Here is a 17,785-nt window from a genome sequence, read left to right on the forward strand (position 1 = left end):
AATAATACGTTACAGTAATCGAGACGAGACGTAACAAACGCATGGATAATGATCTCAGCGTTTTTAGTGGACAAAATGGAGCGAATTTTAGCGATATTACGGAGATGAAAGAAGGCCGTTTTAGTAACGCTTTTAATGTGTGACTCAAAGGAGAGAGTTGGGTCAAAGATAACACCCAGATTCTTTACCGAGTCGCCTTGTTTAATTGTTTGGTTGTCAAATGTTAGAGTTGTATTATTAAATAGAGTTCGGTGTCTAGCAGGACCGATAATCAGCATTTCCGTTTTTTTGGCGTTGAGTTGCAAAAAGTTAGCGGACATCCATTGTTTAATTTCATTAAGACACGCCTCCAGCTGACTACAATCAGTTGCTCATGGCTTAGTGCAGTGGTCCCCAACCACCGGGCCGCGGCCCGATTGGTACCGGGCCGCAGAATATTTTTTTATTAATTTTTATAAAAATGTATTTTTGTATTTATTTTTTTTATTTTTTATTAAATCAACATAAAAAAAACACAATATACACTTACAATTAGTGCACCAACCACAAAAACCTCCCTTTTTCATGACAAAAACGTCCCTTTTTCATGACAAAGAGAAAAAAAATGACCAGTTTTGCTAGATAGAAGTATTTAAAAAACATTTTTTTGGTGTGGTTAATCATAATGAAGATACAATGTCATGCAGAGGCGTGCTAATAAAAGTTTTATGGATGATATTATTTATATAGGACATTGAAAAAACGTTGAAAGAGCCATATAGGACCAAAAATACAAAAAAAAACACGTGTGGCTCGAGCCGCGGAAAATGAAAAGCCGTATATAAATATTATAATTAAGGCAACGCATTACGTAAGCGTCTATTTTAGCTATAATGGCCTACTATCAAAATGATTATGTGTCGCAGGCCGAAGCAAATCTTCGTTGACGGAAATGTTGAAAATGAATATTGAATTACACATATTTACAATAATAGAAACCATTAGTAAATCAGAGGCTGTTTAGAAGGTGAAATTACTTCTGGAAATTACTGGCTTTTATTTGCCAAAGGTAGCGATGCATACTTGCCAACCTTGAGACCGCCGAATTCTGGGGGATGGGGGGGGGGGGTGTATATGGGTATATATCAGGGGTAGGGAACCTATGGCTCTAGAGCCAGATGTGGCTCTTTTGATGACTGCATCTGGCTCTCGGATAAATCCGAGCTGACATTGCTTAACACGATAAATAATGAATAATTCCACTTGTAATCACAGTGTCAAACTACCACAGGAAAGAGATTGAACCCTTTGATTAAAAGTTGATGAAAGAGTTTTAATTACTGCTACGGTTTTGATTTTATTAGCCTTCAAAGAACCGCTGCGCTGAAAACCATTTCAAAGACACAGTGAGGGAGACGTTTTTTTTTCCTTTTTTTTCCCGTACTGTCTGCTGCTGGTGCGCACGCACCGACATTCGTGAGGGAGGGACTGTGATCGTCTATACCAGGGGTAGGGAACCTATGGCTCGGGAGCCAGATGTGGCTATTTTGATGACTGGCTCTCGGATAAATCTGAGCTGGCGTTGCTTAACACGATAAATAATGAATAATTCCACTTGTAATCACATTATTAAAAATAATGTTCAAAATATAAAACATTCTCATGCATTTTTAATGCATCCATCCGTTTTCTACCGCACCTGTTCAAGAAGTTGCGTTAATGGTAAGAAGTTATTTATTTATTATTGGTTAGTGTGGGGCTTGCCCTCCTGGGGGTTCTTCAGACCCCCAAGCACCGACATGAGAGCCTGTTTCAGGGTTACAATATTGTTTTATTTTTCAATAAGTCCCTCAGTTGCTTTCCAGCGATTGTATTATTCTCTTTCGTTTTCGCTCGCGCTCTGGCTCCAGCCACAACTCCGTCTCTCCTCCTGGCTGCTGCTCATAAATAAACAAATAAATGGGTTGTACTTGTATAACGCTTTTCTACCTTCAAGGTACTCAAAGCGCTTTGACACTACTTTCACATTTACCCATTCACACACACATTCACACACTGGTGGAGGGAGCTTTTAACAGAGTGACAGGTGATTAGATAACAAGGCCCAGGTGGGCCATCTATGCACCTGTCGCTGATTTAGAGGCCGGTCCTAGCACACCCCAGTTCACTGCAGGCCCACAGGCCACGCCCCCTCCACAGTTAGCTTCAGAATAACAATGTTATTACAAAGAATAAGAGACCTATTCTACTCTAGAAATGTTGGTCTTACTTAAAAATGCACGCGTTTAGTTGTGTTCAGTGTTAAAAAAAATATTATATGGCTCTTACAGAAATACATTTTAAAATATTTGGCTTTTTGGCTCTCTCAGCCAAAAAGGTTCCCGACCCCTGGTATATATGGTAGCGGGTAGGGGTGTGGGAAAAAATCGATTCGAATTTGAATCGCGATTCTCACGTTGTGCGATTCAGAATCGATTCTCATTTTTAAAAAATCGTTTTTTTTTTTTGTTTTTTTATTGTATTGTTTTTTTTAATCAATCCAACAAACCAATACACAGCAATACCATAACAATGCAATCCAATTCCAAAACCGAACCTGACCCAGCAACACTCAGAACTGCAATAAACAGAGCAATTGAGAGGAGACACAAACACCACACAGAACAAACCAAAAGTAGTGAAACAAAAATGAATATTATCAACAACAGTTTCAATATTAGTTATAATTTCAGCATAGCAGTGATTAAAAATCCCTCATTGACATTATCATTAGACATTTATAAAAATAATAAAAAAAGAACAAAAGTGTCACAGTGGCTTACACTTGCATCGCATCTCATAAGCTTGACAACACACTGTGTCCAATGTTTTCACAAAGATAAAATTAGTCATATTTTCGGTTCGTTTAATAGTTACAACAAATTTACATTATTGCAATCAGTTGATAAAACATTGTCCTTTACAATTATAAAAGCTTTTAAAAAAAATCTACTACTCTGCTAGCATGTCAGCAGACTGGGGTAGATCCTGCTGAAATCCTATGAATTGAATGAATACAGAATCGTTTTGAATCGGAAAAATATCATTTTTGAATCGAGAATCGTGTTGAATTGAAAAAAATCGTTTTTGAATCGAATCGTGACCCCCGATAATCGATATTGATTTGAATCGTGGGACACCCAAAGATTCGCAGCCCTAGTAGCGGGGGGGGGGGGGGTGTATATTGTAGAGTCCCGGAAGAGTTAGTGTTGCAAGGTTCTGTTGTGTTTACAGCCCTTTGAGACACCTGTGATTTAGGGCTTTATCAATAAACATTGATTGATAGGTTGATTGGCAACACTAAATTGGCCCTAGTGTGTGAATGTGAGTGTGAATGTTGTCTGTCTATCTGTGTTGGCCCTGCGATGAGTTGGCGACTTATCCAGGGTGTACCCCGCCTTCCGCCCGATTGAAGCTGAGATAGGCGACCCCAAAAGGGAATAAGCGGCAGAAATTGAATGGATGGATGATTGATCATTGATTGATTGATGTTGTGTTATGGTTTCGGATGTTCTCCCGAAATGTGTTTGTCATTCTTGTTTGGGGTGGGTTGACGGTGTGGTGCATATTTGTAACAGTGTTAAAGTTGTTTTAAACGGACACCCTCAGTGTGACCTGTATGGCTGTTGACCAAGTATGAATTGCATTCACTTGTGTGTGTGTGTGTAAAAGCCGCATATACAAACAGTGTTTCCATAAGAGTTGGAAAATTGTGTTAGATGTAAATATAAACGGAATACAATCTTTTGCAAATCCTTTTCAACCCATATTCAATTGAATGCACTACAAAGACAAGATATTTGATGTTCAAACTCATAAACTTTATTTTGTTTTGCAAATAATAATTAACTAAGAATTTCATGGCTGCAACACGTGCTAAAGTAGTTGGGAAAGGGCATGTTCACCACTGTGTTACATCACCTTTTCTTTTAACAACACTCAATAAAGGTTTGGGAACTGAGGAAACTAATTGTTGAAGCTTTGAAAGTGGAATTCTTTCTCATTCTTGTTTTATGTAGAGCTTTACGACCGTCTCCGCTGTCGTATTTTACGTTTCATAATGCGCCACACATTTTCGATGGGAGACAGGTCTTGACTGCAGGCGAGCCAGGAAAGTAACTGCACTCTTTTCAACGAAACCATGCTGTTGTAACACGTGGCTTGGCATTTTCTTGCTGAAATAAGCAGGAGCGTCCATGATAACGTTGCTTGGATGACAACATATGTTGCTCCAAAACCTGTATGGACCATTCAGCATTAATGGTGCCTTCACAGATGTGTAAGTTACCCATGCCTTGGGCACTAATACACCCCCATACCATCACAGATGCTGGCTTTTGAACTTTGAGCCTAAAACAATCCGGATGGTTATTTTTTTCTTTGTTCTGGAGGACACCACGTCCACAGTTTCCAAATATAATTTGAAATGTGGACTTGTCAGACCACAGAAAACTTTTCCACTTTGCATCAGTCCATCTTAGATGATCTCGGGCCTAGCGAAGCCGGCGGCGTTCCTTGGTGTTGTTGATAAAAGGGTTTTGCTTTGCATAGCAGAGTTTTAACTTGCACTTACAGATGTAGCGACCAACTGTAGTTACTGACAGTGGTTTTATGAAGTGTTCCTGAGCCCATGTGGTGATATCCTTTACACACTGATGTCGGTTTTTGATGCAGTACCGCCCGAGGGAGCAAAAGTCCGTAATATCCTCGCTTATGTGCAGTGATTTCTTCAGATTCTCTAAACCTTTTGATGATTTTACAGACCATAGATGGTAAAATCCCTAAATTCCTTGCAATAGCTCATTGAGAAATGTTGTTCTAAAACTGTTCGACAATTTGCTTACAAAGTGGTGGCCCTCACCCCATCCTTGTTTGTTAATTACTTAGCATTTCATGGAAGCTGCTTTTTTACCCAATCATGGCACCCACCTGTTCCCAATTAGCCTGCACACCTGTGGGATGTTCCAAATAAGCGTTTGATGAGCATTTCTCAACTTTATCAGTATTTATTGCCACATTTCCCAACTTGTCACGTGTTGCTGGCATCAAATTCTAAAGTTAATGACTATTTGCAAAAATAACATCAAATATGTTGTCTTTGTAGCATATTCAACGGAATATGGGTTGAAAATGATTTGCAAATCATTGTATTCCGTTTATATTTACATCTAACACAATTTCTCAACTCATATGGAAACGGGGTTTGTATTAAACATTGGGCTTTATAACAATTGGGAAGGTTTGTGTCATATTTGTCCTCAAACAAAAAACATACTAAAACAAACAAATTATAGTTGTCAATTTATAATCCTTTTTTAAAAAATGCTCCAGGGAGCCACTAGGACGGCGCTAATGAGCCGTGGGTTGCTGAACCCCCCCCCACCCCCCGAATCTTTCAATCACAGAAAGACGCCAGTGGCTGCTGGCACGGACGCTACAAAAGTACATGTGGGTGTATTTTTATCTTTCATCGGGGATTTTAAAATTCAAGCAGCAAACTGCTTTCACAGTCTCTAAATACATTTTGAGCTGTGCAGATTCAATTAGGAAGGGATGAAGGACGGATCTATTTGTTTCCGTGCATTCTGCTTATGTGCAAAAAAAAACAAAACAGACCAAAACGATTGTCCTGTTCAACTATAAGCAGATAAACAATTTGAAAGAGACACATGTCCAATCCTGTAATGTCTGCCTGAGAGCAAAACATCTTATTTAGCACGAAACATCAGTCGGATTCAACCAGACGTCGACCCAAATTAATTCCCTTTTTTTTTTTTCTCGTTCATCGGGTTTTTCGCTACGTTCGACAATTGCACATGTCGGAGATTTTTAGGGTACAAGCCAGACAAAAAAAAAAAAAAGAAAAAAAAAAAAAGCAGCCCTTCCAGGCGGGAGACCTCATTCGATCTCATTCCCCTGCCGAGACACATGTAGATTATTTTCTGATGATTAGGTCAGTCGCTCAGCCTTACGAGAGGACGATTCCGCCTCGGCTCGCAATATTTCCGGTTTAGAAAACGTCCGCGGTAATATTCCCTGTGTGCGGCTTGAAGAAAAACCCGTAACAAAGACACTAGAACAGGGGTAGGGAACCTACGGCTCTAGAGCCAGATGTGGCTCTTTTGATGACTGCATCTGGCTCTCGGATAAATCTTAGCTTAACACGATAATTATGAATAATTCCGCTGGAATTCACTGTGCTTAAAATAAAAGTTCAAAATATAAAACATTCTCATGCATTTAAATCCATCCATCCGTTTCCTACCGCACTTGTTCAAGAAGTCGCAGTAATGGTAAGACGTATTTTATGTCACGTCTGGGGTTCTCCCAGGAAGGCAGACAGACTACTCGGGACATGGCATTTAGGTAAAAACATGACTTAATTTAAACTAAAAAAAGATACAAACAAAAATCGCTCACAACTTGGGCTAAGAAGAAAGCTAACGCATAAACGGACTATGAAGATAAATCAAACAAAACTTACTTGGCATTGCATGAAGCACGAAACTATGGCAAGGCATGAAATAAGTCAGCACAGAGCAAGAAAAGATCACGTTGACGCCAGGGCGACTGACTGGCAAAGACAAGCTTAAATACTGCCTCTGATTAGTGCTCATGCATTTAAATCCATCCATCCGTTTCCTACCGCACCTGTTCAAGAAGTCGCATTAATGGTAAGAAGTATTTTATGTCAGGATGGGGACTGGGGTGGGGTCGCAGTTTGCTGCGGGGTCCTTCTCCCAGGAAGGCAGACAGACTACTCGGGACATGGCATTTAGGTAAAAACATGACTTAATTTAAACTAAAAAAAGATACAAACAAAAATCGCTCACAGCGGAGGCACAACTTGGGCTAAGAAGAAAGCTAACGCATAAACGGACTATGAAGATAAATCAAACAAAACTTACTTGGCATGGCATGAAGCACGAAACTATGGCAAGGCATGAAACTAGTCAGCACAGAGCAAGAAAAGATCACGTTGACGCCAGGGCGACTGACTGGCAAAGACAAGCTTAAATATTGCCTCTGATTAGTGCTCGGGAAGCAGGTGAGCGGGCATTTTGTCCACCAGAGACAGGTGGACAAAATGAGTAACCAAGGAAACCAGACATGGGAGTGGGGAAAAAAAACAGGAACTTAAAGAGTCCAAAAGACAAACAGCACATGGCCAAACAAAAACATGATGAACAGACATGACATTTTATTTATTATTGGTTAGCTTCAGAATAACAATGTTATGAAAAAGAATAAGAGACTTATTATACTCTAAAAATGTTGGTCTTACTTAAAAAAGCACGCATTTAGTTGTATTGAGTGTTAAAAAATATGATATGGCTCTCACGGAAATACATTTTGAAATATTTGGGTTTCATGGCTCTCTTAGCCAAAAAGGTTCCCGACCCCTGCACTAGAACATGACATAAGGCAGTGCTTCTCACCCTTTTTTCAGCGATGTACGCCCCGTGAACTTTTTTTTTAATTCACCCTAATCAGAGCAAAGCATTTTTGGTTGAAAAAAAGCGATAAAGAAGTAAAATACAGCACTATGTCATCAGTTTCTGATTTATCAAATTGCATAACAGTGCAAAATATTGCTCATTTGTAGTGGTCTTTCTTGAACTTTTTGGAAAAAAATATATAATTAAAGCTGCGAGCAGCGATGGGCGGGACTGCTTTGGCTGCTGCCCCCGAGACCCAAGCTTGGATAAGCGTTAGAAGATGGATGGATTATTACACAGAGAAAAAGTTGTATACACATGTATTATACATCATACAAAGAAATTCAATCGGACCAGAAACATAGGAGGAAACGGGATTCAAACCCGATGCCATTGAAAATACATGGGTACGGCTAGTAGCTACTATTAGCAAACAGACTTACCAACTCGGCGTAATATCTCAACATCAACACGCTCTCTCGTCGCAACTCGGCCCTGATGGTCGCCACCTATAAGTTTACAATCAGTTGTAAAATGTTGGCCAGTTGTTTTTACGATATGCAGGCAAACAACTTTTAAACATACCGGCTTAGCTACGGCACCTAGCAGACATCTTGGTATAGACCAGGGGTCGGGAACCTTTTTGACTGAAAGAGCCAAGAAGCCAAATATTTTAAAATGTATTTACTTAAGAGCCATATAATATTTTTTTAACACTGAACACAACTAAACGCGTGCATTTTTAAGTAAGACCAACATTTCGAGAGTATAATAAGTCTCTTATTCTTTGTAATAACATTGTTATTCTGAAGCTAAATGTGTAGGGGTCGTGGCCTGCGGGCCTGCAGCGAAGCGGGGTGTTGCCAGGATCGGCCTTGAAATCAGCGACAGGTGTGTAGAAGGCCCACCTGGGCCTTGTTATCTAATCATCTGTCGCTCTGTATAAGCAGCAGCCAGGAGGAGAGACGGGGTTGGGGCTGGGGCTGGAGCCAGAGCGCGAGCGAGAACAAAAGAGAAAAAGACAATTGCTGGAAAGCAACTGAGAGACTAATTGAAAAAATAAAACAATATTGTAATCCTGAAAAGGGCTCTCATGTCAATGCTCGGTGGTCTGAAGAACCCCCAGGAGGGCAAGCACCACACTAACCAATAATAAATAAATAACTTCTTACCTTTGACGCAACTTCTTGAACAGGTGCGGTAGAAAACGGATGGATGGATTAAAAATGCATGAGAATGTTTTATATTTTGAACGTTATTTTTAACACTGGGATTACAAGTGGAATTATTCATTACTTATCGTGTTAAGCAATGTCAGCTCAGATTTATCCGAGAGCCAGTCATCAAAAGAGCCACATCTTGCTCGCGAGTCATAGACTCCCTACCCCTGGTATGGACGATCACAGTCCCTCCCTCACGAATGTCGGTGCGTGCGCACCAGCAGCAGACAGTACGGAAAAAAAAGGAAAAAAAAAACGTCTCCCTCACTGTGTCCACACACGGCGGCCGTCTTTGAAATGGTTTTCAGCGCAGCGGTTCTTTGAAGGCTAATAAAATCAAAACCGTAGCAGTAATTAAAACTCTTTCATCAACTTTTAATCAGAAGGGTTCAATCTCTTTCCTGTGGTAGTTTGAAGCCGACGCAACAAATGTGCTCAGAGGAGATAATGTTTGGAAAAAGGTGACTGATTTTTAACAACAATATTAATAATAATAATAATAACTTAGATTTATATCGCGCTTTTCTAAACACTTAAAGCGCTCACAGAGAAGTGGGACTCAACATTCATTCACACCTGGTGGTGGTAAGCTACATCAGTAGCCACAGTTGCCCTGGGGTAGACTGACGGAAGCGTGGCTGCCAGTTTGCTTCTACGGCCCCTCCGACCACCACCTATCATTCATTCATCAAAGGGGTGAAGTGTCCTGCCCAAGGACACGACGGCAGCAAATTTTTTGGATGTCAATAGGTGGTAAGCGAACCTGCAACCCTCAGGTTACTGGCCGGCCGCTCTACCCACTACGCTAACTTTTACAAAACTTTTGTTTTGAAGGGGGAATTGCAAACTTCCTGTTGATTTTTGCTGAAGGATGTCAGCGTATGAAATCTAGGTCTAAGTGAGACCTACATAGAGGTTTTTGTTTCATGTCCTATATGACATTCCTACAGGAAGTTACAGACAGTTTTGTCTGCGTTTTCTTCCTAGGTGGCGCTAGAGCGCAATTTTTAATTTTGGGGTTAGGTTTTTTTTGATTAAATCGCAATGTTCGCCAGTCCTGATGTGTGTGTCAAATTTGGTGAAGCATGTTAAGGGAGTCAAATTACAGCTCAAAGTGTCATGATCCGCTATTTGGATCATGTCATGCTCAGGTTTGGGTTCGGTTTTCTGTTTTGTTATCACAGCCTGTTTGTTATTTGACGTCCTTAGTTCCTGGTGGCACTTCCTGTTTTGTTTCTGTTGTCATAGTAACTCATTTGTGTTACCTGCCTTCTGTTTGTCACGCGCACCTGCCTCCTAATGTCTGCCTGTATTTAAGCCTGCCTTTGTTTGCCATTCGGCTTCGCAGTGTAAAAACTTGCTTCCATGCAACAGGCGACGTCGCTATCCCGCATTTTGGTAATTACCCTTTTCTGGACTCGATTAGCTTCCACGCTATTCCTTCCTTTGTTTGTGTCCCTAGCCCACATGCTAGCGCTTTTTGTTCATTTTGTCTATAGTGCCTATGTGCAAGTCTTTTTGTTCTTAGTCTATTTTTGAAGTTTAATAAATCATCATTCTTACCTCCACGCTGTGTTCCATTCCGCTGCATCCACGAGAGAACGCAACACCGCGATGCCAGCCGAATGTCACACAAAGCTGCGGAATAATAATAAAGAAAGAATAAAACGCTATAAATGCAATAGGGTCATTTATCCCAAAGGGACATCCATCCATCCATTTTCTACCGCTTATTCCCTTTCGGGGTCGCAGGGGGCGCTGGCGCCTATCTCAGCTACAATCGGGCGGAAGGCGGGGTACACCCTGGACAAGTCGCCACCTCATCGCAAGGCCAACACAGATAGACAGACAACATTCACACTCACATTCACACACTAGGGCCAATTTAGTGTTGCCAGTCAACCTATCCCCAGGTGCATGTCTTTGGAAGTGGGAGGAAGCCGGAGTACCCGGAGGGAACCCACGCATTCACGGGGAGAACATGCAAACTCCACACAGAAAGATCCCGAGCCTGGATTTGAACCCAGGACTGCAGGACCTTCGTATTGTGAGGCAGACGCACTAACCCCTCTGCCACCGTGAAGCCCTATATATATATATATATATATATATATATATATAGAGCGGCACAGTGGAAGGGGGGTTAGTGCGTCTGCCTCACAATACGAAGGTCCTGAGTAGTCCTGGGTTCAATCCCAGCCTCGGGATCTTTCTGTGTGGAGTTTGCATGTTCTCCCCGTGAATGCGTGGGTTCCCTCCGGGTACTCCGGCCTAGGGATAGGTTGATTGGCAACACTAAATTGGCCCTAGTGTGTGAATGTTGTCTGTCTATCTGTGTTGGCCCTGCGATTAGGTTGGGACTTGTCCAGGGTGTACACCCCTTCCGCCCGAATGCAGCTGAGATAAGCTCCAGCGACCCCCCGGGACCACAAAAGGGACAAGCGGTAAAAAATGGATCGATGGTTATATATATATATATATATATATATATATATATATATATATATATATATATATATATATATATACACACATATATATACACACATACATACAAACCCAGTTTCCATATAAGTTGGGAAATTGTGGTAATTGTAAATATGAACAGAATACAATGAATTGCAAAACATTTTCAACCCATATTCAGTTGAATATGCTACAAAGACAACATATTTGATGTTCAAACTGATAAACCTTTTTTTTTTTTTTTTGCAAATAAGAATTTGATGCCAGCAACACGTGACAAAAAAGTTGGGAAAGGTGGCAATATAAACTGATAAAGTTGAGGAAGGCTCATCAAACACTTATTTGGAACATCCCACAGGTGTGCAGGCTAAATGGGAACAGGTGGGTGCCACGATTGGGTATAAAAGTAGCTTCCATGAAATGCTAAGTAATTCACAAACAAGGATGGGGCGAGAGTCACCAATTTGTAAGCAAATTGTTGAACAGTTTTAGAACAACATTTCTCAACGAGCTATTGCAAGGAATTTAGAGATTTTACCATCTACGGTCCGTAATATCAAAAGGTTCAGAGAATCTGGAGAAATCACTGCATGTAAGCGATGATATTACGGACCTTCAATCCCTCAGGCGGTACTGCATCAAAAACCGACATCAGTGTGTAAAGGATATCACCACACAGGCTTAGGAACACTTCATAAAACCACTGTCAATAACTACCGTTGGTCGCTACATCTGTAAGTGCAAGTTAAAACTCTACTATGCAATGCAAAACCCGTTTACCAACAACACCAAGGAACGCCGCTGGCTTTGCTGGGCCCGAGATCATCTAAAATGGACCGATGCAAAGTGGAAAAGTGTTTTGTGGACACATTTCAAATTATGTTTGGAAACTGAGGACGTGGTGTCCTCCGGAACAAAGAGGAAAATAACCATCCGGATTGTTATAGGCGCAAAGTTCAAAAGCCAGCATGTGTGATGGTATGGGGGTGTATTAGTGCCCAAGGCATGGGGAACTTGCACATCTGTGAAGGCACCATTAATGCTGAAAGGTCCATACAGGTTTTGGAACAACATATATTGTCATCCAAGCAACGTTATCATGGACGCCCCTGTTTATTTCAGCAAGGCAATGCCAAGCCATGTTTTACAACAGCGTGGTTTTGTAGTAAAAGAGTGCGGGTACTTTCCAGGCCCGCCTGCAGTCCAGACCTGTCTCCCATCAAAAATGTGTGGCGCATTATGAAGCGTAAAATACAACAGCGGAGACCCCGGACTGTTGAACGACTGAAGCTCTACATAAAACAAGAATTGGAAAGAATTCCACTTTCAAAGCTTCAACAATTAGTTTCCTCAGTTCCCTAACGTTTATTGAATGTTGTTAAAAGAAAATGTGATGTAACACAGTGGTGAACATGCCCTTTCCCAACTACTTTGGCACATGTTGCAGCCATGAAATTGTAAGTTAATTATTATTTGCAAAAAAAAAAATGTTTTTGAGTTTGAACATCAAATATCTTGTCTTTGTAGTGCATTCAATTGAATATGGGTTGAAGAGGATTTGCAAATCATTGTATTCCATTTATATTAACATCTAACACAATTTCCCAACTCATATGGAAACGGGGTTTGTATCTATATATATATATATATATATGTATATATATATATATATATATATATATATATATATATATATATATATATATATACACACATTTTTATAACTCACATTTTGTAACTCAAAATAAATCGTGATTAATCACAGATATCATTTTTTATGTGATAGGTTAGTTATACCCTACTGATTTTGTTTTTTAACAGTATCATGTTCTCATAGTCATCATTGTCACCGACGTCCCACTGGGTCATTATCGTCACCGGTGTCCCACTGGGTGTGAGTTTTCCTTGCCCTTATGTGGGCCTACCGAGGATGTCGTAGTGGTTTGTGCAGCCCTTTGAGACACTAGTGATTTAGGGCTATATAAGTAAACATTGATTGATATATATATATATATATATATTTTTTTTTTTTTGCTGGACCTGTAGGTATACAGAATGTGTAATCCTGCTGTAGGACTACTTGCATTCAGAAGAGAGGAGCTACATTTGGATGTTTAGATACCAAAGATATTTGATAGTGTTTTCTCTGATCATACTACCTGAATAAATGCTTTTGATATTCTGTACATTACATGTTGTACAAGTTAATGGTATTCATATCTCTGCACGACTATATCTTAAACTTCTCTATTTAGTAGAGAAGTTTTTTATTTTTTATTTATTTTTTGTCATGTTCTGTTTGTGTTGTGTTGTTTGCTCGGTCCTCGTATTATCTTTTAGGCTGCCCATTGTACAGCACTTTGGCTATCTCTGTGGTAAATTTTAAATGTGCTTTATAAATAAAGTTGGTTTGATTTGATTAATAAAGTGTAATATTCAGCTTGCTTAACATTTTGTAACTGAATACTATCAACAAAAACACGCTATAAAAGACTACACACTTTATTTATTATGAAAGAACATACACTATTTTTCAGCCTGCCAGAAAATGTCCACCCTCTATATTCCTAATTTGATGTACTAGCCTTTTGTTTGGGGAGAGAAATCACAGATTGCAATACAAAAAATATTGGACTAAAAAGATCAATGATAAATGGGTTGTACTTGTATAGCGCTTTTCTACCTTCAAGATACTCAAAGCGCTTTGACACTACTTCCACATTTACCCATTCACACACACATTCACACACTGATGGAGGGAGCTGCCATGCAAGGCGCCAACCAGCACCCATCAGGAGCAAGGGTGAAGTGTCTTGCTCAGGACACAACGGACGTGACGAAGTTGGTTCTAGGTGGGATTTGAACCAGTGACCCTCGGGTTGCGCACGGCCACTCGCCCAATGCGCCACGCCGTCCCAGATAAATCAATATTTTATTTTTTTTCACTCTTGTGAGAGTCCCAATCAAATTTGAGTAGTATTGCTTTCAGATTTTTACAGGTGGTTGCGTATGTGGTTAACTTGTCTGCATCACAGCCACAGGATTCTGTGCTCTGTGTTGGGTTTGCATGTTCTTGTGCTTGCATGGGTTTCTGCCACAGCCCGTCAATTGTTTTTAGATATAACTGAGACTACGTGGAATTTAAGTGGTTCAGATAAGCTCCAGATCGTCTGTGACTTGGTTAAATGACTATCTGTATCGTCGGATGCTTGATTTGTGTAAGAAGTATCCCAGGGACTATTGTAATTTTATTTGACCAGTTTTTCCATTCGAATTAATCTTGTTTTTGTCCGGATGTGTTGAAGAAACACGGAGATTATCCCTTGATATTATCAGTGCATGTCGATCACTTTTACCGATTCTTTCTTTTTCTTTTTGTGTCTTGCAGAAAACAAAAAGAGCAGATGAACTATGAATGCTGAAAAAAATGATCTCCCTCCACCGCCAGACAATGAGGAGTCGTAGGCTGAAGGGGGCACTGTCCAACCCCCTTTTTGTGGTCCTCTTGGCCCTTCAGATCTTGGTGGTGGCCGGGCTAGTCCGTGCGCAGACCTGTCCCTCCGTCTGCTCGTGCAGCAACCAGTTCAGCAAGGTCATATGCACCCGCCGCAGTCTACGGGACGTACCGGATGGCATCTCCACCAACACCCGTTACCTAAACCTCCAAGACAACCTCATTCAGGTGATCAAGGTGGACAGTTTTAAACACCTGCGCCACCTGGAGATTCTGCAGCTGAGCAAGAATCACATCCGCAGCATTGAAATCGGCGCCTTTAATGGACTGGCGAGCCTAAACACACTGGAGCTCTTTGATAATCGACTCACGACAATCCCCAACGGAGCATTTGAGTATTTGTCCAAGCTAAAGGAACTGTGGCTTCGGAACAACCCTATCGAAAGTATACCATCTTATGCCTTCAACCGGGTCCCCTCGCTCCGAAGACTGGACCTTGGTGAGCTTAAACGTCTCTCTTACATTTCCGATGGAGCTTTCAAAGACTTAAGCAATCTGCGCTATCTGAATTTGGGAATGTGCAACCTCAAGGAAATCCCGAACATCTTACCTCTAGTAAGACTTGAGGAACTGGAAATGTCCGGAAACCAGCTGTCGGTCGTCAAGCCGAGCGCATTTACAGGACTCGTGAACCTCCAGAAGCTATGGATGATGCATGCCCAGATTCAAACCATTGAGAGGAATTCCTTCGATGACTTGCAGTCTTTAGTGGAGCTGAACCTCGCCCACAACAACCTGACCTTCCTACCCCACGATCTCTTCACGCCGCTCCATCGCATGGAACGGGTCCACCTTCATCACAACCCGTGGAATTGCAACTGTGACATCCTGTGGCTCAGCTGGTGGCTGAAGGAGTCCGTACCCGCCAATACCAGCTGCTGTGCCCGTTGCAACAGTCCGACGCTCTTCAAAGGACGCTACATCGGGGAACTGGACCACAGCTATTTCCAGTGTGACGTCCCTGTCATAGTGGAGCCACCCACCGACTTAAACGTGACGGAGGGCATGGGCGCGGAGCTGAAATGCCGTACCAGCTCCTTGACGTCTATCAGCTGGTTTACACCCAACGGCTCTCTGGTGACGCACGGGGCTTATAAGGTGCGTCTGTCGGTGCTCAACGACGGAACGCTGAATTTTACCAGCGTCACGATGCAGGACACCGGCACGTACACCTGCATGGTCAGCAACACAGCGGGCAACATCTCCGCCTCGGCCGTGCTCAACGTCACTTCCGTGGAAAACAGCGGGGTGACCTATTTCACCACGGTCACGGTGGAGACCATCGAGAGCCCCGGCGACGACGGCCACACGCCGCTGCCGCCCTTCGGCTGGGTGTCGTCCTCCACGACGAAAACCACCCCCGTTTCGACGAGGACCACGGAGAGGACTTACACCATTCCGGTTCTGGATCTGGATGGGGAACGAGCGCTCAACGGCCTGGACGAGGTGATGAAAACCACCAAGATCATCATCGGCTGCTTTGTGGCCATCACGCTCATGGCCGCCGTGCTGCTGGTTATTTTCTACAAAATGAGGAAGCAGCATAACCAGCAGGATCCCGACGGCCCGGCCTCGTCTATGGAGGTCATTACCGTAGAAGAAGAGCTTGCAGGTGTTGCTGCTATTGACAGACACCTATCGCTGCCCCCACTGGAGCACTACAACCACTACAACACCTACAAGAGCACTTACCACCACCCCTCTATGCTCAGTACCATACACAGCTCGACCACACAGGAACATTTACTGATTCAAGCCTGTTCTAAAGACAATGTACAAGAGACCCAAATCTGAGGTTTGCATTTTATCAGCAGTTTCGGACTCCACCGGGAGGGATCAGCGGGGATGTTAACGCGGCACAGTTAATGTCAATAAAAGTGCTGAATCACCATTCGGCAAAGGGACCACTAATGATACTTTATGAAGTGTCTTCAAAAAACAAAGATTATTTATTGAAAAAGTATGTCCGGTGACTAATGAAAAAGAAATTGTGATAGCTTTTTAGCTGGTTTTCTTTCTCTCTCTGTAATGTTGCACAAGGGAAAGAATGGTTTACTAATGTTGGCCCGGGTTTAATATCATTGTTGGTTTTTGTGAAGGGATTGCTTTGACATTTTTAAAAAGGGGAACTGCACTTTTGCCCATCCGCCACAATCCCCATGTGAAACAAAAGTTCACTTCTTTCTCCTTACATGCATTCTAAATAGTGAAAAACTGCTAGCACGGGGCGGCTAGCAATGCAGGTAAATGGGGTTCACGTCCTCCGCAAATAAAGCACCTATAAAAACATCCATTACTGTATTTACATGGCATGATCTGCACGTTAACCCAGCTACGGCGACATTGTTATCGTAAGAGCTAACACAGAGGAACTACTTTTCTGGCGTTGTGACACATCGCCCTACTTAAACTGCTCCTCCGATCACTAATTTGAGATTTTTAAAAGGGGGAACTGCACTTTTGCCCATCCGCCACAATCCCCATGTGAAACAAAAGTTCACTTCTTTCTCCTTACGTGCATTCTAAATAGTGAAAAACTGCTAGGACGGGGCGGCTAGCAATGCAGGTAAATGGGGTTCACGTCCTCCGCAAATAAAGCACCTATAAAAACATCCATTACTGTATTTACATGGCATGATCTGCACGTTAACCCAGCTACGGCGACATTGTTATCGTAAGAGCTAACACAGAGGAACTACTTTTCTGGCGTTGTGACACATCGCCCCACTTAAACTGCTCCTCCGATCACTAATTTGAGATTTTTAAAAGGGGGAACTGCACTTTTGCCCATCCGCCACAATCCCTGTGTGAAACAAAAGTTCACTTCTTTCTCCTTACGTGCATTCTAAATAGTGAAAAACTGCTAGGACGGGGCGGCTAGCAATGCAGGTAAATGGGGTTCACGTCCTCCGCAAATAAAGCACCTATAAAAACATCCATTACTGTATTTACATGGCATGATCTGCACGTTAACCCAGCTACGGCGACATTGTTATCGTAAGAGCTAACACAGAGGAACTACTTTTCTGGCGTTGTGACACATCGCCCTACTTAAACTGCTCCTCCGATCACTAATTTGAGATTTTTAAAAGGGGGAACTGCACTTTTGCCCATCCGCCACAATCCCC

General features: G+C 42.0%; 1 protein-coding gene across 1 annotated transcript in view; it reads left to right on the forward strand.

The window, feature by feature from the left end:
- The window catches only part of lrrc4cb (leucine rich repeat containing 4C, genome duplicate b), a 340,611-nt gene extending 323,663 nt beyond the window's left edge, over positions 1 to 16,948 (forward strand). The window contains exon 3 of the mRNA XM_061887372.1: positions 14,532 to 16,948. Coding sequence (XP_061743356.1) covers positions 14,559 to 16,451 — 1,893 coding nt within the window. The 5' untranslated portion in view covers positions 14,532 to 14,558 and the 3' untranslated portion in view covers positions 16,452 to 16,948. The remainder of the gene's footprint in view (positions 1 to 14,531) is intronic.
- Positions 16,949 to 17,785: the final 837 nt, after the last annotated feature.

The sequence above is a fragment of the Nerophis ophidion genome, linkage group LG25 (assembly GCF_033978795.1).
Source record: "Nerophis ophidion isolate RoL-2023_Sa linkage group LG25, RoL_Noph_v1.0, whole genome shotgun sequence".
Lineage (NCBI taxonomy): Eukaryota > Metazoa > Chordata > Actinopteri > Syngnathiformes > Syngnathidae > Nerophis > Nerophis ophidion.